At 39.5% G+C, this 23653-nt stretch overlaps 1 protein-coding gene across 1 annotated transcript in view; it reads right to left on the bottom strand.

The window, feature by feature from the left end:
• The window catches only part of ADCY2 (adenylate cyclase 2), a 230160-nt gene that overhangs the window by 149707 nt on the left and 56800 nt on the right, over positions 1 to 23653 (bottom strand). Inside the window, exon 3 of the mRNA XM_075142429.1 lies at positions 12112 to 12273. Coding sequence (XP_074998530.1) covers positions 12112 to 12273 — 162 coding nt within the window. The remainder of the gene's footprint in view (positions 1 to 12111; positions 12274 to 23653) is intronic.

The following is a 23653-nucleotide window of genomic DNA, read 5'->3' as shown; positions in this document are numbered from 1 at the left end:
GCGGGGGGGAATCCAAGACAAGCCCTAAGTGTCTTAACCAACCTGAGTGGATTTGATGTTACAAAATTAATTAAACCTGATAAACGAGTGGACCTAAATAGCACGTTAGTGCAAAAGAACCGGAGTTGAAATGCCACCACTTCCCTGCCCAGTTAGGCTCAGAGGACACCGTCACTACAGCAACAGCCTCCCCGGGTGTCACACAGGGAGCACACCATCTCCTCTCCCTGTTCCTGCCCGCTGGCCTGTGCAAGTTGGCTGGCGCAGGCAGACAGCCTGGGAGCATTTATTGTTGTCACTATGGGCTGTTCTTTCCACACACCAAATTTTAATGACTCTTTCCACAGGCCAAGCAGTGAGTAAGCATCCAAAACATCTCTCTCAGAAAGAGAAAGTGTGCGTGTGTGTGCATGCAAAGGTCAGCAACCAGAGACCAACAGCAAAACCCCAACAGACCTCCAACAGAAGCTGAAACTCCATCTCACCACCTACATACTAGAGGAAACAGGATTATTGCACACCTCATATTTGCATTGAGAGTGTGATGTGCTCTCATGGAAGCTGCTGCAAACCTCCTTGAATAATCCAAACAGTTTCACTTGAAGTATGTATGTGAGTAAATGCTTATCAGGACACAATCTCTTCCAGTGTGCAAAAAAATCTGGGCATGATCTCATCTCTACGAGTCGGGACAAAGTGTGGCCAATAATGATAGTAAATAGGACAGCCAAATGCTGCTGTGATACAGCCGTTGCTGAATTAAGACCATACAGAGTGAGACAGTATTCAAGACAAAGATTATTCAAAGGTGGCCCTTAGAAATCTTTTAAACAAACAGAGAAAATCTCTTCAGAGCAAAACTCAGTTTTGGCTTCTAAAAGACAAGAGTGCGTCTGTGTTGAGGAACTCAAAATCTCGTGCTTCAGAGTCTGAGCTACTCATTTGCAGGGGAACTGGCTGAAATAAAAAAAAACTGTTTAAAACTGGTCAGATGAACTTTTAAGTTCTTCTTTTCATCCTCTTCTGAAGTAGCAGATACTGGCAACAACTGTAGGAAGGACAGGCACTGGGATCTTGAATAGCTAGTCTTTTGCATGCATGGAAGTCTTCCTACTTAAAAGATGAGTGGAACCAATTATTCTTGCTTAGGAATCAAGGAGAAAATTTTTTCTGGGTCAGATTGATAAGGATGTGGAAGCCACCTGCTTCCTTCTTCAGCACTGAGAACAAACATCTGCTGGGATCATTTAGGGTGATTTTCCTCAGGTGTTTGTTACTTGCCCTGCTCAGGCCTCAATTACTGACCACCTGTGAGTCTTAGTTCTGTGCATCTATAAGCAGTTGAATCTTCTGGAGACCTATACTCTTTCGACATTGATAAGTCTAAATTATTTGTTAAAACAGTATAGAGAGCTGTGGATTAACTGTGCTATTGTACATCCAAAGACATGGGAGCTGGCCTAAGGTTCAGGTGCAGACGTACCCCAGTATAGCTCTGTGTTTCCAGAACAGCGTAAGTGCCTTCACGCAGCCTGAACTCCCAAAGCCCGAGGACCTGAGCTAGCTCGGTGCAGAGCCAGCTTGCTTACTTCAAGCCTGTGTCCTGAGTTCTTGTGGCTTCTGAGCTAATAGACTGCTACACAGCCATGAGAAAATACATCCTTAAAGGGACAAAGAAAATAAAACTGCAAATAGATTCACAAACATAACTTTATGTCTGACAAACCACAGCCTATGCTGTTTTCGGACTGCTGCTATCAAAGTTAAAACTTATAGAACAAAACTAGTAACAGTGGAGGAGCCAAACTCGAGCTGCAACTAATACCATCCCACTCAGAAACCGATAGAGCTAGCAGAGTTCATGCGGGTGACCATTGCAGCAAACACGCAGCATATAGTCTTTAGTACACCCAGAACCTGCCTAAACTGACAGCAGGTAAACACGATTTATTATACATAACTAGTGAGAGGCATGGGAGAGACATGATTCCTTCTCAGGCCCACACAGAACAAATACTGATGCTATTCACTGGGTGGGCAGTAACAGGTGTACCTGCAGAAGGGAAAGAATATGCTGTGTAATAACCAAAGGTGCAATCCCTGGGAAGAATTAAGAATTACTTCAGGGATTGCAGATGATGTCCTCCAGCTGTGTCTCCGCTGGTAAACCAAACAAGACTGGAAGGCAGTTTTGAGCTCCATGATCATCACTGCTGAATAGCTGTTATCTTGCTCACTAGCACCGTTTTGATCTGGGCCAACCAACATTTTCCCAGAGCCTTGACACGTCTTAGGGGACAGAACATGTCAGGAATTATTCAGAGAAAGTTGACACCTGGCCACCCTGTTTGGGGAAGGAAGGGAGGGTGAGAGTTTAGGCAGGTAAACGTGAGCTGTGCTGTGCCACCCAGCTCCAGGGCCAGAGAACGGCTCCCCTTCCACCAGCAGCATAGCGGTTCCTGCTAAGAAAAAAATATACATGTGGCAGAAGTTTGTGTTACCTCATTTGCTTCTGGCCTCTGCTTGCTTTTTTGGGAGCATTAACCGATTCCATCGCAGGCTTCCACAGCACTTACAACATTGGCACTTGGAGGCTGTAATTAATTAAAACCCAGACAGCTTTGTAGCCCGCGCTTTACTGAAACACACTGAGGACCAACACATAGTAGAAGTGGGCTGAGGGCTATTCAAGGACTCGCATGAGCGAGCACTGGCAGGAATGCACAGGAGTGCAAATTTTGGAAGGTGACTGGAAGAGGAATGCCTTCTGCTGCCTGACCAGCAGCTCAGCATCAGGGGACGGCAGAGGCTCAGAGGACAAACAAAAAGATCACATTTTATTGCAGGTGTCTCTGCATAGATGGGGGCTTGAACCACTGCAACTTTGGGAAGTCAGTGATTTGGGGAGGGTGGCATGTCAGCTGGATTCTGACTTATCAAAGGCTTCTCTACGCAAAAAAAGGTGTTTGTGCTCCTGATCCCTCTTATTTTATACTGCATTAAAAGTGTCTGACAGGATGGGGAAATGTATCCACATCTTGATAGTGAAAGGCATTTTTCTTCTACTGAATTCTTGAAAATAATGTGTAGGGATAGATGATAACTCTACGAGTACATAAAATGACAAAGCATCATGTCTAGAGTGAGTATCTCGCCCAGAATTTTATGCTTCAGCTGCAATAAGAAGAGAAGTAAATTTGACAAATAATACCAAGCCATAAAGCCACTATATAACTGAAAAGGCTAGGCAACGTCTGTGGAAATGGAAAGAAAACAGCAAAACTAACTCAACTGAAGGAATTAAAGATTCTTTACTCTAGAAAAATTACCTGGAAGGTCAGTATTAGAAAATTCTGAATGTATAGACTTAACCTTTCACTGGTAAGTTATTTATGTTAATGTCATCCTTAAAAGGATATGGAATACAACTCCCATGCAAAAGGTACTCTGTACGATGAGAGTTTAGTTGCTGCTCCAGCAATGTTATGCGAGAGAGGAAGGTACAGCTAGTACAGCATGCTGCTTTCTGTTCCAGTTCAGAAGTACTGGAATTTTCAATCACCTCTTTAACGGTTTCAAGTTTTTGGAGGTATAGCAGCCTTAGGACTGAGCATTCTAACATAGACTTTATTTAATTTAGTTAATATGCTGAAGGACTGTGGCCTTGTTCATCAAATAAATTTATATTTTGGAAAGTTAAAACTGCTAAAAAAATTTGTCATTTTTAGGATAAGAAAGGTAAGCTAAAGTAGTGTAAGAGTGACAAATAAATATTCAGGTGAAATTCGTTGCTGATAAAAATATTAATTTAAATGGAGTGGACACAAAAGGCAATCTGACCCTTTCAGTAAAGCTTAATAATCAATGCTAAATGGAGATATTTCCATGATTTTAAAAAAAGGAGACATTTATTACTTACCTTCTGTGCTTTGATGATTTCCTACACATTTCACCAGAACTATTTTCTATGCATTTCGTAGATGCTGATTTTGGGCTGCAGGTAAATGCTGCTTTTGAAAACCCACATGGCTGCCTGCACACGTGATTCATTTCACCATGGCATTGCAATTCTCAGCCTTTGCTCAATTTTGCATCGCATTAAGTATTGCAGGTCTTCTCTTTAGCCTTAGGGGACTTTCTGGAAGATGTTAATGCTTGAATACTATGAAATGCAATTATGCATTCTCCTACATATCTATACACTTGTAGGCAAGTGGGCTCTTCATAAGCATATCCAAACTGTGTAGATTGTCTTAAAGAATCAGTGAAACCCAAAGTATACCTGCAGACTGTAAAAATTAGTTAAAAAAACCATAGCAGATGGCATTTCAGTATCTGCCTAGATTTAAGAATAAAATCAAGAGTAAAGAAACACGTGCAATAATAAAAAATATGCCTACTGTATTGTGCCATGCAGGACAGCATTCCTCTCTCAAACGGGTTTGCAGCTGCTGCACAACGTGGTGAGGCAGACTGCTGCCGGGGTGGGGAGAACAAAGGGAAAAAGGGGCAAGGGATGGGACAGCAATAGCTGCTGCTACGAGAAATACAGTCTCCCTCCTTCAGTAGCAGTTACTGCCCTCCACCCTTTCAGCAGGGATAACAGCAACTCATTTCGTGCAACCGTGCAGGAGAAAGCAAGAGTGGCTTAAGCTGCATTACCTTCACGAATAACCATTCCCCATTTCCTTCAAAAAAGGGAGAAGGATAAATTCAACCCACAGCAATAGCTTTTAGCCATTCAGACTACTAAAATCCCTATGTGATTTACGCTTTCACTGTAGCTATACAGCCTCAGGGGTTATACAATAATGAATGTACTTAAAGACACGGTCTTTTTTTCCAGCCTTTTTTTTTAATAAACATGATTTTTTCTTGTCCTGCATAATAACTGCATAAACCAACTTCTATTCTATTTCTGAGCCCTAGAGCTGTACATTTTCTTCTTTTATTAGCCAGTGAACACTGACGAAAAAACATTTTTTTGTAAATATCATCACCTATTAAAGATGTTCAGTTAACAGATGAGTTTAAATCAGTGGTCTAAACAAAAGGTATATGCCTATATGCTGCATGTTGATTAGAACATCTAAATGTATATTATAGATGCCATATCAAAGTTGCCTGTCTTTGAAAATCTGGTCCACTATCTGATACTGTCAATTATATATTCTTCTAGGGGCTGATGAGATATAGAAGCATAAGAAGCACTATTAACTCTGAAAACAATAATTAGATCTATGGAAATATTTGTAATTTAGATATGGTATGTTCTTTTAGAGATTTCCCTTAAGTATGAATTGCTAAGCACGTGTTAAGCATCATCTCATGAATCTTGACAGAAATAATCATTTAATTATTGTTAGGTTAAGTAATCAAAAGCTGCACACACACACACACACACACGCGCGCGCAGAGGAGCACAGAGACAATGGCGGGGGAAGCCTGAATAACACCCGGCTACTCCCAGTCCCATCACAGGAGCCATCAGCCCACCTGCACAAGCCCAGAGGGGCACAGAGGCACAAAGGCAGGCAGGAACCCAAATTATGGACCCAGAGGAAGGGACACTCTGTCCAAGCCCCTCTCCAGGCTGTCCCAGGGGAGCCTCAGCCCCAGCGTCCAGGTGTGACACCATCTCCATGGGTCACCAGGAACAGCTCTCCAGATCATCTCTTGGACTAAGGGAGGTCACTGCCCAGGGGCATGGGACACATGATGGATGCAGGGCAATGCAAGACTTATTATGGGATGTTTAGGGCAGGAACCAATTGTAGGGAAAGGGAGATTGTGGTGGTTTGAGGAGGGACAACAAAATAGAAGGAAAATAGAGGGACAAGGGGATAAAAGGAGTCAGTCGCACGTAAACAGGTTACTTGTTGGTACGCTGGCCTGGCCAGGCCCTGCGCCTGACCGCTGCAGTCTGTCCTGTCTTCTCATTAAACTCCACTTCTAACTCTTTTTCTTGGCGAGGGACTCTGTGTGAACTTGTGTGTATGGGGTCTCTGTGCAGCAACTGGGGTATGGCCATGGTCCACAGGGGCCCCTGTGTGAGCGACTGGAGCAAGTGCAGGTGTGCAAGTGAGCGTGTGGGCGCTGGCGGGTAGGTGACGTGACCTGGGAGACTGCCGGAAAGATGTCCACGTGTGTGTGCATGGCTGCGAGCGAGGGGGGCTGTACCAGCAGCTGGAGTGGGGCTCACACGTCCAGGTGCCAGTAACTGGGGAGACTGGGATCCAGGGGCAGCTTACTGGGCAGACTGGGTGCTGAGGCCAGCTGCTGGAGGGATCCGCACGGTACATGTGCATTGATATATGCAATGTACCATATCCACTGACAGACCTTCACCTTGGTTAGCCGGAGAGGGGAGCAGGATGAGGCCATTGGGTCTGTTTGTGTTTGTGTGAGTGCTGTGTGTGTCAGCCTGTGTGGCCAGCTGTATATATATGCATACGTGTGTTGTGTACATGTGTACAAATGCAGCGCACTTTTCCCAAATACAGATCGTATCAGATTAACCGGTTTCACTTGACAAAACACATGAATTTTCCAGACAGAAAACACACACGCAGCAGATCTTATATTTTAAACTTCACAAAAAACCCCACAGAGTAGAAAACCACTGCTTCCTCCAGAAAAGATGGGGAACAGTATAACTGCCATCTGTGGAAGAAGATACACAAGGCAAGCCAGAAGGCTCGCCTTGCTGGCGGGAACCTGGGACAGTCTCGAAGAATCGGTACAGCAAAGGCAGCCACAGCAGAGGGGTTTTTGTTCATCAGGGGGTACCTGCTGAAGGTGCTCTGAGGGTTGAAACACTTAATGATCCAGCCACTAGGACCCCAACGGCAGGCTTGTGAGTAGCCAAAAAGAGGAAGGCCTGCCACCTGCTATCAAAATTATCTACCTAACTTTGAAGAGTGTCCGTAAAATTTAATCTATCAACATTTTCAAAGAATAGGCAGGGTCCCATTGCAGCCCGCAGAATCAGGCCCCAAAAGGAGGTGTCTGGGCCACCGACCCCTCTACGCAGGAACACAGTAGCAAGAAAGTTAGAGATTCAAACTAGCAGCAAGAAAGTTAGAGATTCAAACGGGCAGGAAGATTTGCCTGATTGCTAAGTTAAAAATCAATGGCTATGGCCTATTCAGGAAAAAAACAAACAAACAAACCAACAGTGGGTTGAAAAAGTTAGTGCATATACACCAGAAGATCACATAAGATGTGATAGCTATCCATAGCACATAGGATAAATTCATTTTGTAATAGGAGACCTCAGCCTAGCTGATGGTAAATGCACAAGATCTTGTGGATGTAGTTTTGGAATTTCCCAATTCAAACGTTCTTGAAAATAACAACATTTTCATTTAGCATCTGTTTTTGTCCACCACGACAGAATATTATCTAAGGATGTAATAAGGATTTATACTAGGCTACCAGAAAGGAACTGATCACACAAGCAAAGACCAAACACTACTTACATGAAAGTTGTTACAAATTGTTTGGTTTTGCTATATTGCATTCTTGATCAGAGTCCAAAGAAAAAATATAAAATAATATATATATGTACACATGCATGCTGCCCAGTTACAATTTTTTCCCTCCAAAAGGGACCTCTTTTACAGTGCTGCAAGGAGCTGCCAAAAAAATTCAAAAAGGTAAGGAACACTAGTTTAAAGAAAAAAACAAAACAAAACAAAAAAAAACCCCATGAATGACAGTTTGTAGTGATTTAGCCAAGGTTTGGAAAACATTTAGCCACAGCTAATGAAAAAGGATTATAAGAGCAAGAAAATTGCTTGTTGAGAGAGTAAAACAACAATATTTTTTTAAAAGACTAAAATAAAAATATCACACTCCTCATATATAACATAGGGAAAAAGAAAAATGGAAGGTTATAGGTTGTTTAATGATTTTTGTTAGCTCTTTTTTAACAAATTAAGAACAAAAATTACCTCTAATGATAGTATCAACCCATTATGAGATCAGAATGGTTGAGCAGTTGATAATAGAGCAGGAAAAACACAAGTATTTGATTAGAATCTGTTCTGGTTTGGGGAGAAACAGGTTATGTGTTTATAGCAAGGGACGGCAGTGAAATACTTTCCATTCCAGCAAAAACTGAAAGGGATGTTAAGTCACAAAAGTCTTCTGAGCCAAATGCCTTAACGCCATAATTAGAGTCATGTTCTCTTGCAGCAGTCCTAACCACCAGGCTCCCAGGAGCACACAGAACATCCTCTGCTTGGCAGTAGCATGCTCACCTGGAAAGAGGGGGCAGAGTCCTGTATTCCAGACCGTGTGCCTTGTAAGGGTTAGGATTAAAATTTTCAGAAGAAAAAAGAACCAAACATACATACACAGTTACTTTTTCATAAACTGAGACTGGAACACAGGGCTCTTTTTCCTCGTCCCTGTCACAGATCCCATAGCTGTGCATTAAACTTCCTACAGAACCGCGAGAGAGACTAACTGGAGTCTATCTCTCCATGCTGAGCCCTGCAGCACACTAACCCCTTTGTAGACCTACCCCCCTATTAGCATTTGGCGCTGCTGCCGCTGCTCCTGGCATGTTCCTCTAAGGCCAATGTCCACATTGCAAGAAAGATGTTGATGAAGCACAAGTAAGAACTCAAAGAAGAACCGTGAAAGTGATGAAAGGCTTAGCTAATGCAAAAGCAGGCAACTCATTTATTTTACCGACAAAAAGGTTATGAGGCAAATTCATGATAGTCGAGAACTACTCCCATGGGAGAAACAGAAATTGGATACTATTGGGTGTGTCAGCCTACTGGCCAAAAAAGTGAGATCCAGAAGCTGGATGACAAGGCTAGAGAAATCCCTACTAGGAAAGAGGAATAAAATTTTAACACTGACAGTCAACAACTGTGGAAAAAATATGAAGGCTTCTGGAAGATAATCTCCATCATTGCCAGTTTTTAAACAAGGTGGATTGCCTCCCCCCAAAAGACATGCATAGGTCAAACAGAAACTTGTTCATGTAACCAGCAGAGAGCGTGTTGAAGGATTCTTTATCCCAGCAGGAGGCTTCTAACCTCAGTATCTCTGACTGCAACCACCACTGGATAATCAAGAGCATGCTAAGCCTTTCAGCTTTACGGAAGCTAATTTTGGGTGTTAAACTTTATAGAGGACAACAAAAGGAATGATAAAACCAGTAAGATAGGCTCTGCCAAATCTCAAAATAAGCAAATGCTTCTGAACATCAATTTTTCTTTACTGATAGACTGAAGGTATGATTAACTTCTAAAAGGCTATGGGATGCCAACCAGAGTCACTGGAAGATGAATAATTGGAGAGGGTCCAGCAGAGGGCTACCAAAAGCATTATAAGGCAGGAGAACTTGACATAGGAAGAAAGACTGAAAGAATGGGGTTTGTTCAGCCAAGAGAACAGAAAGCTCAGAGAAGATTTAATCAAAGTCTTCCAATAAATAGGAAGTAGTTATAAAGGAGATGCAGGCACTCTATACAGAAAGATACTTGCTATATATACAGGATATATGCTATAATATCTGATGTTTACCTACAGGTAGATTTGTTATACCACTGTCTTTCTGCTTCTTAAGTGCATACTACTGGTTCTCTATCTGTCCTCTGGAAAAAAAATCCATGCCAGAAGGAAAATACAACTGTTCATTGCTAACATTGTCATGTATTTTTTTCTGTTTTGTTGAGACAAATCCGCAGCCCTGAAATCAAAATAATCCGTTTTTGTCAAAGCTAAGTGTAGCTCTGCAAGCCAGATTTACTCTACGTAGCCCCGAACCTGTTTCTCTAAGCTTTCCAAGTTCAGTCTGCTGGTAGTTCCTCATCTCTGGGCTTTAGTGACTGAACTCTGCAAAGCAGCTTTAGTCCAGGCCTCACCAATATATATATTTTAGTTTTTTTCAAAAAAAAAAACCCCATTCAATAGCATGGTCCTTTTAAACAACTATATCCCAGCTCTTTTTTGTTGTTGTTGTTAATTACACACACTTATCCTATACCAACTTGACCTATATAATTGACAAATGTTATTTCTCTTTTTAGTGTAATCAGTATCTCTAATCTAATCCTTTATTTGTGGTCTCGATTTTCAAAAGAAAGAACACAAACCAAACATTTTTTTGCTTGCACTCCAAAGTATAAACAATAGTAATCTAAAAGTGCACAGAGGGCAAATGAACTGTGATAGTGACATTTAGTCCCTTCCACACATTTGTAAGAATGCAGTGCACTCAGTACTTTCAGTAACTGCCAAACGGTTCAGAACATTTAATACATTTTACAAAGAGAGAATAGAAAATTAATAACATCCTGGAAATTAAATACTCTTAACAAATTTACACATTGCTCAAAGACTTCCACTCTTTCTGAATAAAACAGGAAATTACAGAAGAGATGAAAGACACTAACTGTACATCACAGCCCATGATTTATTTCTTTTGATTCTGGAGACATGATGCGTCTAAAAATATAACATCTTCTGATGTTATATATAACATCTTCTGAAAGTACTGATTTAGATATACCAAATTTTAATGGTCTAGAAAGATAGGCAGGAAAAATAAATAAATTCTGCAAACAGCAACTTTAAGCCAAAACGCTTTCAGGGAAGGAGTGGCAAACAATACTATTTTAACAGCATATCTATGCCCAGAATAAAAGCCATAGGTTGACATAAAACCAAAAATAACATTCTCCCTGATTTATTCCACTACAATTATCAATAACTGTATTACTGAAGTATTAAAATACTACATTGACTGCAGATGACCACAGTCCTTGCTTAACATACAAGACAACTAGGCAACCTCCACAAAAACCGCACAATTAACCCAAATCAGCAAGAGAAAAACAAACCCACTTATCTCACCATTTAAAATTTCTACAGAGAACTACATCTTAGAACATATTTTGTTTACAGGACTTCAATTTCAATATTCCATATAACACAGATCTGCAGCCATATCTGAAAATAAAATGTATTTTCCTGAACAACAACTTACACAGCATGACTTTTGCAAAATCACTGCAATTTTGACGTTGTCCTTTGAGGCACAATGTTTTTCGAAATAAGGCTCAAGTAACTTAAAAGGTAAGTAGAAACTATTTGCTTCATTCTTCATGATATTCACAATAAATAGCATGATGTCTATCTTCCTTGTTCTACTGGTATGTTTATAAAAATGAACTTACTTTTAAGCTTCAGTGTCATTTTGATGCAAAAGTTAAAACATTTCTGTTTCCCTAAAATGACATAACTATATTAAAAAAACCCATGTATTTGCTTTTCAAAATGATATCTAAATTTTTCCTCAAAAATACAGATTTCTATCAATGACAGCTGGGATCATCACAGTACTACAACAAAAACTGTAGTATTTCACCATTTAAAAGATCTTCTGCAAAACAGTAAGGAAAAATAAGTCCTAATATTTGGATTTTTAAAGATTAATAAAGTATCAGAGTTGAGTTACAAGCCAAGACCCAACTGCAAACACAGATGGGTTCCTTAAATGTCATGGAGTCTGGAGCCAGCCAGTCCCTTTCAATCAGTGGGCCCAGCCAGGAGGAAGCTGTAAAATTCCTATAAATGGCTGAGAATTACAGAAGGAGGACAAGCCCTACAGCAGACTTGGAGAGGGCAATGTCTTCACAACAGATCTTTAACCCAGCAGACCTCAGGGTATTCAAAGGAACAATGCTTTTTTGAGTCAAAGATAACACCGATACCTGGAAAAAATCCTTGGTCTTGGAAGTTAGGCTTTAATGAGGTGAGGAGAGGAGCAATGTGGTTTACATACCAGAGTGGTAATGCACCTACCACAATACAGCTGCATCACATAATTTTTTTAGCAATGTTACTTTTTACATTGGTAAGTGCTACGGGGCTGTAGATTCTACCACTTAAGTGTGCGATTCAGCAAGACATATCATTACTGACATCCTCATTATTAGAAAGGGACTACCTGTAAATTAAGTCTGTAGCAATTCAGAAATGAAGATAAAAATAAGTTTATACTCCCAAGCACCCACTGAGGCACTCCTGGCTCATTTACCAGACTATTCAGTGCACAATTAATCATTAATTCCACAAAGCACCTACCTGCCAAACCAAGTGTTCCTTTACAACAGCTGTACCTGATAGACAGACGCTCAGCACAATCGTATGAGATGCAGAGGTCAAGACGCTGGCAACTATAGCGTCCCTCATGTTGAAGGGCAGCATGGTATACACCACAAAAATAATGAACAAGAAAAATGATACCTGTGCAAGACAGCAAGACAAAAAAGAAGCATGTCAAATTCACTTTGGAATAACATTTAAAAAGTAGCATTTAATTTTGAACTGTCTTCAGCATAAAGTTACACATCACTTTTTTTACAGGAAAGTTACTGCTAACCACTGCAGAAAATTGATTTAGGAAGAATTCATTTTAAAAAGTGTTGGAAAATTTGCATTATAATTGATTTAAGAAGTGCAGTTTCAAGAAACTACATCATAGTTTGAGAATACCCCAAACTTTTCAAATTTAACTTCAAATTTATCTTTTCAAATTTTAATTTTATTAACACTCTGTTTACAGTTAGAGTGTAGTTCTTCTGGGACTGGTGGTTTCTGATTGTGAATTGCATTACAAAAAAATTTGCCAAACACCTCCACAGGGCCTGAATTTCAATGCAGAGAGATTTCATTCATCCTGATGCACTAAAAAGTCACAATTTAATATAACATGACATTATACAAAAAAGCCCAAGTTCAGCCAAGCATTTTGGTTTAATAAGATTGTATCTACATGTGTATCTACATGACGTATGTCAATTTCTATTAAAACACTACATTTTAAGCTAATACATTTATTTGGACACGAAAAACAACTTCAGACAATCACAGCCCATAAGCAGAATTTACTGTTAGCTTCTTTTAAAGGGTACTAGCATCCACACTAACTTTATGGAACAAACTCTCCAAATTCACAACCCACCCTGTAACAGCAAAAAGGATTCCTTTGCTATACATACAAAATATTATATATTTGATGCTATGCATATGTTCCAAACCACCACATATTTGAGAAAATGTAACTAGATTTGGAACACAGATTTTGCACACATAAGTAAGTAGGCAATTCTGAAAATGTGCCAGCTTGCATATAATTATATCCCTACGTAAACCTTTCCATCAGTTTTAGTTGACTTACAAGCCTATTCACCATCTAACAGTTGTATACACACAGTATTTAACTCAGAAAGCTCCCAAGCAGGTATAAGCAATAATAATTTGCTGCTCACTCTCTTATTGTCAGTTTGTTTTCTTCACACCTGCATGTAATGATTCTACAGTCAAAACTGAACCCTACTTTATGTGTATCTACAAGACAGTGGAGGTGTTCCTCTCCATCATGGAGACAGAATTGGATGGAGAAGTTGTTCACTTCTGTTCTCCACTCATCCTTCTCCAATTCCTCCATTAAGATTAATCCAACTTCTTCCTGATCACACATACTGTTTTTGATGCTGCCCAACCATCCCGTATGCTCAAGGGTCAAAAAGTTCAATGGCATGAAATGAAACGGAACTGCAAAAGACATGAAGGATAATAAGAAAATAAAGTAACAAAAAGGCAAAGGGAAAACTTTGCTTCTCTACTCTTCCAATCTACTAGCTGATAGCACAATGAGATAGAAGTGTTTGATACCTGTTTAGTTTCAGTCCCCCCTAAAATTTTTAACTTAAGATCAGACGTTAGTAAAACCAACAGCAAAGAAAAGGGTGTACAAACTTGGTCTAGGTAAGAGAAGGATTATGTAAGTATGATGTTTTCAAATTGTCCTGGCTGGGAAAAATCAGCTGTGATACTGAGAGAACTAACTCATAATCTCAAAACTTGGGAAAGACATAGATAGTTCGAGCAGGCTAGAAAAGAGAAACACAGCATGTGTCTTTGAAAGGCTGGGAAAAAGGCTAAGGAATTAAGAACTGGTCAGTTTAGCTTCAATTCCTGGAGCAATAAGACACCAAATAATAAAACAATTCCTAATCAAGAGCTCTGAAAGTTAAGAAAAACCTAAGTAACAGCCAATGTGATTTTGCTGAGAACAAATCATGTTAAAGCAATCTCATCTTCTTCTGTCATGATAACAGGCATCAGGGTTTGGGGAAAACCTGAATAATGAGTTAGGCAGCAACAAGGGATGTGAAAGGTCCTCTAATATAGGCATAAGATGAATGGATGCCAGAGGCAAAATACCTTACCAGCATGTAAGACCAGCTGCCTAAGACATGCTTCCAGTTAAAAAATGGTTTGAAAAAGAATCCTGGACCCTAGTCCTGGAAGAAGGATTTCAAATGCCTCCAGTCCCAGTGACTTTTCATGAAAACAAGGTTTTGTTGTTTCTAAGTTTAGCTTCCTAATTGACTGGGGGAAGATGGCATTTACGTATTTGTGAGAATTTTATGATTAGAAAATAAAATGTTATCCTTCTTTAACTATCTTGTCTCCAAAAAATAGAACTTGCATATTTTCTGTGTTTGAATATGGTTCAACTTTATAGCGAGACTAAATGATCCACCCCACTTGTGAGGTACATGCTAGGTACTTACTAAAACTCATTAGTAGATATAAGATATAATATGATGCTGGTGCTTTTCAACTTTGACATAAAACAGACTACTAAGCATGTAAAAAAGATTTTGGTATATTGCAATGCTTCCAGTGGTATCAGCTGTATCAGCTCCAAATTTGTTATACTGCTGTAAACAAGTATCCTTTCTTTAAGTTACCCCACTACTGTCCTTCGTCAAAATAAATGGATAATTTCAACCTTCCACAACTATAAACAGAGAGAATTTTTAGAAGTTTCAACCCCTCTTGACACTACATATTCAGACCTCAAATTCTCCATTCAACATCGAACAAGCTGAGTTGGACTGGAACTGTGTTACAGAATATTTTATAACAAATTGACGTGTCAATTCTTCTATTTGCATCTTGAAATTTGGGTTTGAGAATGCTGTTGCAAAGCAGGAGAGGTATCAGTAATGCTAAGACAGAAACTCTCATCCAAAATGTACATAGGAATGGCTCCTGTCAATAGTTCTTGATTCTTGGCCACACTCTTTTTCTCTTATTTCCAGTAATGGTCTAATGACTCAAGGAGTTGAGAGCTCCGTATATCACAGGTTCCTTTTTTATTTCACCATGGCTCAAGCATATCCTCCCCAAGTACTCTGAAATAAGGTGCTTCTACCCTTCATCTTGATAGCGGACATACATAGTATGTAAGGCTTGAGACCTTTCAACATATTTCAGAATGTCACTGTATTTAAGTTTGATACTGTAGAAGTCGATACTCAAAGGCTTCTGAGTTGGGTGGTTCTTCAGGTAGAAAGAGGAGACAGGCTTTCTGGACTGAGTCACAGTCTGCAGAATGGACAGCAGCCCTTGACCCTTTTCATGACCTTTTTGTAAGAATTAGCAGAATATTGCTGATACAAACATTAAAAAGCAGCGATGCCAAGCTCTGAAGGACGCCACTATATTGCGAGACTTGCTAACGCACGTCACTGCGTGTCTGCACTCTGCACTTGGTGTGTGTACCCGTCAGCAAACATAGTATTAATTTACAGTGCACTATTTTTGACACTATAAAAAGCATCTTATTCCACCAAAGTGTGCCATAACCACAAAGCCTCTCGCTGTTTTGAAACTGTGTTGGAAGCAATCTTTGATGTGAGTCATCACTATGACTGCCTAGGTGAAACATGCTCTTTGTCCTGATCTGAACTTAGATTGCTTTAGGAATTTGATTGTCAGAGACTTTTTCGATGAGTTTATGTTATCCGTACCTTGGAGATGGGGAGTATTTGGGCATTGATGGTGTGCACCATAGCACGTAGCAATTGCTTTTGGTTAACTCTGGTGTAACATCTTACAAAGCAGTATGTGGCTTTCCTGCTTTGATTGAGGAGTATCCAGGACTCTTGCCCATCATTCTTGACTGTCAGAGCTTAGCAAATTCTGAATGTGTTTGCTGCTCTGGGTATCTCTTCTCCCACACTTCAGTAGTGCCACATTTTCATCTACTATCTAAGCAGTTCTTTTCCACAGCGATTTAAAGGATGATGAGCTGCCATAGTGTGGCTGTCTAGATGGGTATGTAACAGACTATTTTTCTGCAGATTTTGTGCAGCTGCTTTCAGAAGGGCAGCAAAAGTTCTCATACAGATAGCTGTAGTGATGCCATTAGACAGACTTGGACACCAAATGGTATAATGACAGCATGGCATGGGATATCACTGATGATCACAACCACTCACAAACACTCATTCTTGTCACAGAACACAACATAGAACTATAAGTAAGCATCTTTATGCATCTTACAAAATGGAAAGATTTTGGCTGTACAGGATAGAGAAGTAGTTCCTTCTTTAAATCAAGCCCTTTCTGAATATTTTTAATGATGGCATTTTTGTCTCAGCATCTCCAGATGTATGTTGGCCACTTCAGCCTCTGACCTATATTGGTGACTGTTATCTAGGAGAACTGGTATGAAGTTGATAATACTTGGTGGTTCACAGACATTGCTATTGGAAAGGTTTGGTTTGGACTGTGATGGCACAAACTGCAGTGGACACAACCTATGGACCCAATCCATTTTTGGACCCCGTGGACCCAAACTGTTCTCACGAACCTTGTCACCCTGGTGTCGCTGGTTTCTACTCTGAGTGGCATCGCCTTAACTCTGAAGGGTATCTGGAGTAGAAAGTTTAACATGTTTTACACATTAAAATTGTCTTTCCTAGCATATAAGGTACCACAGGGGATGTTGCTTTTGACACTGAAAACAACTGTACAAAAAGATACTAATCATTCATTTTATACAAATTATGTTCCAATAATGACTTACAATTTCCCAGCTAGACAGCCTTTTTAAGGTTGTGTTAAATGGTTAATCATAACTGGCTTGGCATATGTAAAATTCACTCAACTTAATGTTACTCTGACCAGAATTTCCCCTTGAGGAGTATGACATCTTGGCACTGAAGCAGGCATGTAAATCTAAATGTGCTGTTTCTGTATGAGTTCGGGGAAAGCACTGCTTTGGACACAGACAGTAGTAATGAAGCTACAGCTAATAAAATATCTGTAGTTCTTTGGGACAACTTCTTATACACAAGTGTAATGACAGCAAAATACTTAGGAAAGTAGTGCTAGCTTTTCACTGTGTAACCAGAAAAGACCCTGTTCCCATAATTAAACTGTTAGACTACAAATATTCACACTAAGTGGGCCAGCCCACTCCAGGATCACTTTCAGAGGTTTTTCAAGATCAGCTTCCTCCTTACTGTGTAAAGGGAGTAAAAATTAATCAGGTAATTAAAGAATTTTCCCTTGGAAAGACACTTGGATTACAGCTACTGATTTTAAATGTTGTGTGTATACATAATCGCACAAAAGAAAACACCCTAGTTTTTCCAAATAAGTAACTAGGTTTCATAACATAATTGGCAGGACCTACTAATCTTATAAAATAGTTACAAATACTATATTCATGATTTAATAAAGTGTATGTATTAAGGTGTCAGAAGGGTATTTATACAAGCTATAAACAATATGTTGAAATTTTGTGTAGGCAGAGTAAAGGTTGCAAATACATAAAGGTCTTTGCCATTCTACTTCTTCTGAAGTCCTGACCTCAAATCTTCAAACTCAGACTTCTAAAAGCCGGGCAATGTTCAAAGAACAAAATAAGCTACCCATATAAAACAAAAAATTCACTGAATACCAAAATCAACTTCTGTTCTGAGACATCTATAAAAAGGCTTAAATTATGAAAGCATTGGATAAGGTGAAGGTGGAACTGCTGTTCACCAAACCCTGCAACACTAGAACAAAAGAACACTCAACGAAACTAGTAGAAGATTGATTTAAAACAGATAAAAAGAAAGTACACCTTTATCTAGCAGATAGTGACCTTCTTGAACTTGTTGCCACAGGAGGTCATAATGTACCAGCAAGTTCAAAAAGAGATTAAATAAATTCATGGACACCTTGTCCATAAACCAATAATAAAAAGGCAGGGCAGAATGTACCTTCTGACATTGCTAACACAACTGTGGAGGCTGGCAAGGTATGAAGGGAACAGACCACAAAAAGTGATCAAGCTTGTGTGCTGCCTTTTAACAGCAGCTTCTCTTGCCATTCTCGGAGACAGAATACTGCGCTAGATGGACCATGGTCTGACCCTGCAGGAAGTTCCTTGTGTTCTTATGCTGAGTCAAAAAATACTTCGAAGAGAAGAAGAAAGAAAAAAGAAAAAAGAAAAGAAAAGAAAAGAAAAGAAAAGAAAAGAAAAGAAAAGAAAAGAAAAGAAAAGAAAAGAAAAGAAAAGAAAAGAAAAGAAAAGAAAAGAAAAGAAAAGAAAAGAAAAGAAAAGAAAAGAGAAGAAAAGAAAAGAGAAGAAAAGAAAAGAAAAGAGAAGAAAAGAAGAGAAAAGAAAAGAAGAGAAAAGAAAAGAAAAGAAAAGAAAAGAAAAGAAAAGAAAAGAAAAGAAAAGAAAAGAAAAGAAAAGAAAAGAAAAGAAAAGAAAAGAAAAGAAAAGAAAAGAGAAAAGAGAAGAAAAGAGAAGAGAAGAGAAGAGAAGAGAAGAGAAGAGAAGAGAAGAAAAGAGAAGAGAAGAGAAGAGAAGAGAAGAAAAGAAAAGAAAAGAAAAGAAAAGAAAAGAAAAGAAAAGAAAAGAAAAGAAAAGAAAAGAAAAGAAAAGAAAAGAAAAGAAAAGAAAAGAAAAGAAAAGAAAAGAAAAGAAAAGAAGAAAAGAAAAGAGGATCAGTTAGAACACAGTATCATCCCTGACTTTAAAACAAAGCAAGGTAATTCAGAACAAGAACTGGAAGTCCAAGCAGACTATGAACAGAAAGCATTGTAGAACCATCTACTAGTTGGAAGGGAATTGTGAGAGGAAAGTTCAACTTTCAGCAACAACAGGATAAAATAGTCATGGTTTAACCCCAGTCGGCAACTAAGCCCCACACAGCCGCTCACTCCCCCCCCGGTGGGATGGGGGAGAGAATCGGAAGGGTAAAAGTGAGAAAACTCATGGGCTGAGATAAAGACAGTTTAACAGGGAAAGCAAAAGCTGCACACACAAGCAAAGCAGAACAAGGAATTCATTCACTACTTCCCATGGGCAGGCAGGTGTTCAGCCATCTCCAGGAAAGCAGGGCTCCATCACGTGTAACAGTTACTTGGGAAGACAAATGCCATCACTCTGAACGTCCCCCCCTTCCTTCTTCTTCCCCCAGCTTTATATGCTGAGCATGACGTCCTATGGTATGGAATATCCCTTTGGTCAGTTGAGGTCCGCTGTCCCAGCTGTGTCCCCCCCAACTCCTTGTGGCCCCCCAGCCTCCTCGCTGGTGGGGTGATGTGAGAAGCAGAAAAGGCCTTGGCTCTGTGTAAGCACTGCTCAGCAGTAACTAGAACGCACATCCCTGTATTATCAACACTGTTTCCAGCACAAATCCAAAACATAGCCCCATACTAGCTACTGTGAAGAAAATTAACTCTACCCCAGCCAAAACCAGCACAAATATACAAGAAGCTACGTTTTCATTTATATAAAACCAATGTTTCTCAAGTGTTGTGTATATCATAAACCTCAAGAATAAAATCAAAAAGGAAGAATTTGCTTGTTATTTACTCCACAAAATTATGTCCACAATAAATTATTACTTCACTCATTTCTACCAAACATAAACTTTTATTTTCCAATGATTATCATAGAGATAGTAAACAGCCCTGTAAATCATGTCTTCTTCTTGATCACGGAGAACTCTCAAACTAATAATCCCTTTCTTTTGTGTAGTGGTCTGGGTTTAAATGTCATCAGAAAACAAACATTCATTACAACCTCTGCCAAAAAATTAACCACAACCATTAGCAAAATAGAATAGAATAAAACCAAGTTGACTGTAGGAAAACAGATATTTTAAAATAACTGAGCAATAAGGGACCTTCAAATGTGCTTCTGAAGTCACAGATTAATATGACAATAAGATTAAAAACTCCAGAAGAAGGAGGAAAATTCATACTTGAAATAATCAAGATATAATCTGATTGCGTATTGTCTACTGCCTGATTGCTTTCTGTGTCAAAGAATCTTTTCTTTCACTGAATGGGATCAGTAAGAGGGATATGGGATCTGGAAGCAGTAACCCAAGGACCATCAGCAGTGACCCAATAATCCATAACAATTTTTGGTCCTTCCTGAGACAGAAATAGGGACTGAGCTACCATCATCTCTACCAGCTTTGAGGTTATTCCTGAACACACTCAGAAAAGAAAGAACGTAGTTCACTCCGTAACACCTGTTTGTACTATCATTCTCTTCCTTCCTCACTTAATTCTCCTCTTTCTGCTGTATCTCATCGGCCTTATTTCAAGCACAGTATAGTCTAATTAGTCAAGAGGCTAGATTTGTTGTTACGACGCTGATAAGTCCCTGCAAGCAGAAAGGCAACTTCATAAAGCACTATAGAGCCCAACAATTGCATGTGTTTGCAGTGATTTGAGTCTCCAACTGGATCAGATGACAATAAGCTATGCCTTTGTTTTTTTCAGTGATGAGACAACTGAAAAGCACCAGAGGTAGAGAATACATCTTTCATCCTTGTTATTCTTCCCTATTGTGTTTTGCCCATAAATATTAAGATCAGAAACCTACAAAAGCAATAATAATTCCTGATCATCGCAGCTAGCATTTTCTCTAAAAGGGAGAGTCGATACCCTCTTTAATGCTATCTTAATAATTTTTCTTAAAATGTTTTTTTATCTATGGCCAGTGGGAAAGGGAGTAGAGCATATTGTTAAAACCAAAGCCTTGTCTTCCTGTGCCACAGTAAAAGTAAACCCAGACATATTTAACTCTGGCAAAGCCCATGCTGCATCGTCTTCAGAACAATACTACATAGCAGCACACAATTCTAAAGTAAACTGCAATTAAATTAATGTATTTTAAAAGTGGAAAAGCAAAAGAGATCCAAATGATTATACAGTATATGTAAACAGGCTGAAGTCCAAAGCAATAAAAAATAATTTCACTTGGACTATTAGGGAGCTAATTTTACAACACTCAAGCACTTATGCCTCAAATTTAAGAGGAGTCTAATGAGAACATATATTGAAAACATTTTCAAAGTTAGCTTAAAAGTAAAGAAACATACACAACTGGGAAAAAACGTAAATTGCATAAAAACCTTACCGGCTAGAAAGGATGTGAAAGTCCATGCTAAAACATGCATGCTTGCACATACACAGAAAATATTAGCAATGACTGCAATTAGTTTAAATCAGAATTGCAATAAGCTAGTAAAGGCAGAAGATTTCAGAGGATCCAAGGAGGTTTTTTTGCATGTTAGGCATGAAAGAAGTCTAGCAGTGAATTTGATCAACTATTATAAGAGAATGTAAAACTGTTAATTATAATAAAGGAAAAGCAGAACCATCAAATAAAAATGGCTGTTCTCTATTAAGGGAAAAGCTAAATGATATATTTACATTACACTGAAGAATAATTGTGGTACAGTTTTCTGTTCCAAAATATTAGTGCACGAGTATATAAAGCCCATAGACACTAATGTTGAGACATTTTTAAACAGCGAGTCCAATAAACTATGCTCAAGCATCTTATAAGAGCTCTGGATTATGTATGTTGATTTTCAGTACATTCCAAATACCAGGATAGTTCCAGAGAACTGGAGGCAAATTGGATTGGTAAATGGTAAAAATAGGAAATGAAAAATAGCAAATAAATGGTCAATTTTTACACTGAAGGGACTGTGTTGGAGGACTCAGAGGATTTATTCAATGTCTTCCTAAATGTTTTGTAAAAAGGAGAGGAATAGTGATGTGACAATGTTTGATGGGTTTCTAATATTATTCAGGGTATTCAAAAGCAACAACACATGGGAAAAGTTGCAGAAGTGCCTCACACTAGGTGACTGGGCCATAAAATAGCAGATGAAATCCAACATTGATTAACGCGAAATAGCAGGCATGGGGAAAACAACTCTAACTGAACATTTACAAAAGCAGGCCTCACCTTAGTTACTACAACATTAGAAAAAGATACAGGAGTCACTACAAGCAGATCTTTGAAAAACTGAATGGTAGTAGTGGTTGAAAAGGTAAATAAAAGGGCAGCAATTATTAGGAAAAGAATCAAGTGTCACAATGACATTGTAGGAATCCATGGTGTGCATATTTCTTGAATAGTTCATGCAATTCTTTTCTCCCCATCTTAAAAAAAAAAAAAAATAATGTCGATAACATCCCCCTGAGCCTTCTCCTCTCCAAGCTGAACAGCCCCAGCTTTCTCAGCCTTTCCTCAAATGAAAGGTATTCCAGTCCCTCAGTGATCTTTGTGGCTCTTCACTGGACTCGCTCCAGCAAGTCCATATTTCTCTTGTACTGGGGAACCCAGGACTGGACCCCGCACTCCAGATGTGGTGTCACCAGTGCTGAGTAGTGGGGAAGGATCACCTCCCTCGACCTGCTGGCACGGCTCTTCCTAATGTAGCCTAGAGCATGTTCACATGACCAGGTCCAGCAAAGTACCACCCAAAACCCTGCGGAAGTCTAAGCCCTGACAGATGTATGCCTCTGACATACTGACCCACGTGAACTTTGCAACCATCAGAGTAGCCTTAACAACACATCGAGAAGCTCTGGAAATCTTCTATGTTTGTGGTTATCAGAGAACCCACCAAGAGCAATGCTTGAAAGTGAAGAAGGGAAAAGGAGGGGTTATGGTGAGAAGCAAAAATGTAGTGCAGCTCAGCAGAGTAACTGCAGCTCTGCCCGCTGAGGTGCACAAGATGTTTCAGAGAGAAAAAAGTACCCAGGATATGGTACCCAGTAACCCAGCCACTTCCCATGGAAGGAAGGCATGCCTCTTCCTGACCTTACCGACTACCAAGCAGGAGCATGCAGATGATAACACTGAGAAGAGTAGTCACTCTCTAGAGAGCAGGAGGCCTCCTTTTCTTGGGACATGCAAGGGTCAGCAAAGGACAACATCTCCGGTGAGCTGACATTTGCTGTGGCAGGAGTCAGAATGAGGGGAAAATAACCAGAGGGGTGATAAAGGGTCATGGTTGGGGTATATCTGGTAGAAAAAATCAGAATAGTGAGGAGCTTAAACATAGGAAACTTGGATTTCCTCTGCACAGACCAATAGTGCACAGATCAATAGTGTCATTTAACAGCTCAAGACAGAATCTGCTGCAAAGGAAAGACATGGTAAATTGAAATGACTGAGCAGCATGACTCCACTTAAAGAAAGCTGATAACCTGAATGGCTGTTTTTTTGCAAATTATGTTTTTTCCTGAGCATATATTTTTGGGCAAACCAGAGAAGAAACACAAGAAATTGCCAAAGAAAGGAGCCTCACAATGACTGCCATGACATACTGTGACTGTGTACAGAGTGGTAATAGCATAATGCTAATAGAAAGGAAGGAAACAGACTTCTTCTTTAGGAGAGCTGCCAAAACAGGACATAACACCTCCTTGAAAAATTTTATTAATCATAGAAACAATATGCCTAGAAGTGTATGATGTCAGAAGAGTGAACAAAACCATGTTA

This window comes from Calonectris borealis, chromosome 2 (assembly GCF_964195595.1).
Source record: "Calonectris borealis chromosome 2, bCalBor7.hap1.2, whole genome shotgun sequence".
Lineage (NCBI taxonomy): Eukaryota > Metazoa > Chordata > Aves > Procellariiformes > Procellariidae > Calonectris > Calonectris borealis.
This window is presented reverse-complemented; position numbering and strand designations above follow the sequence as displayed.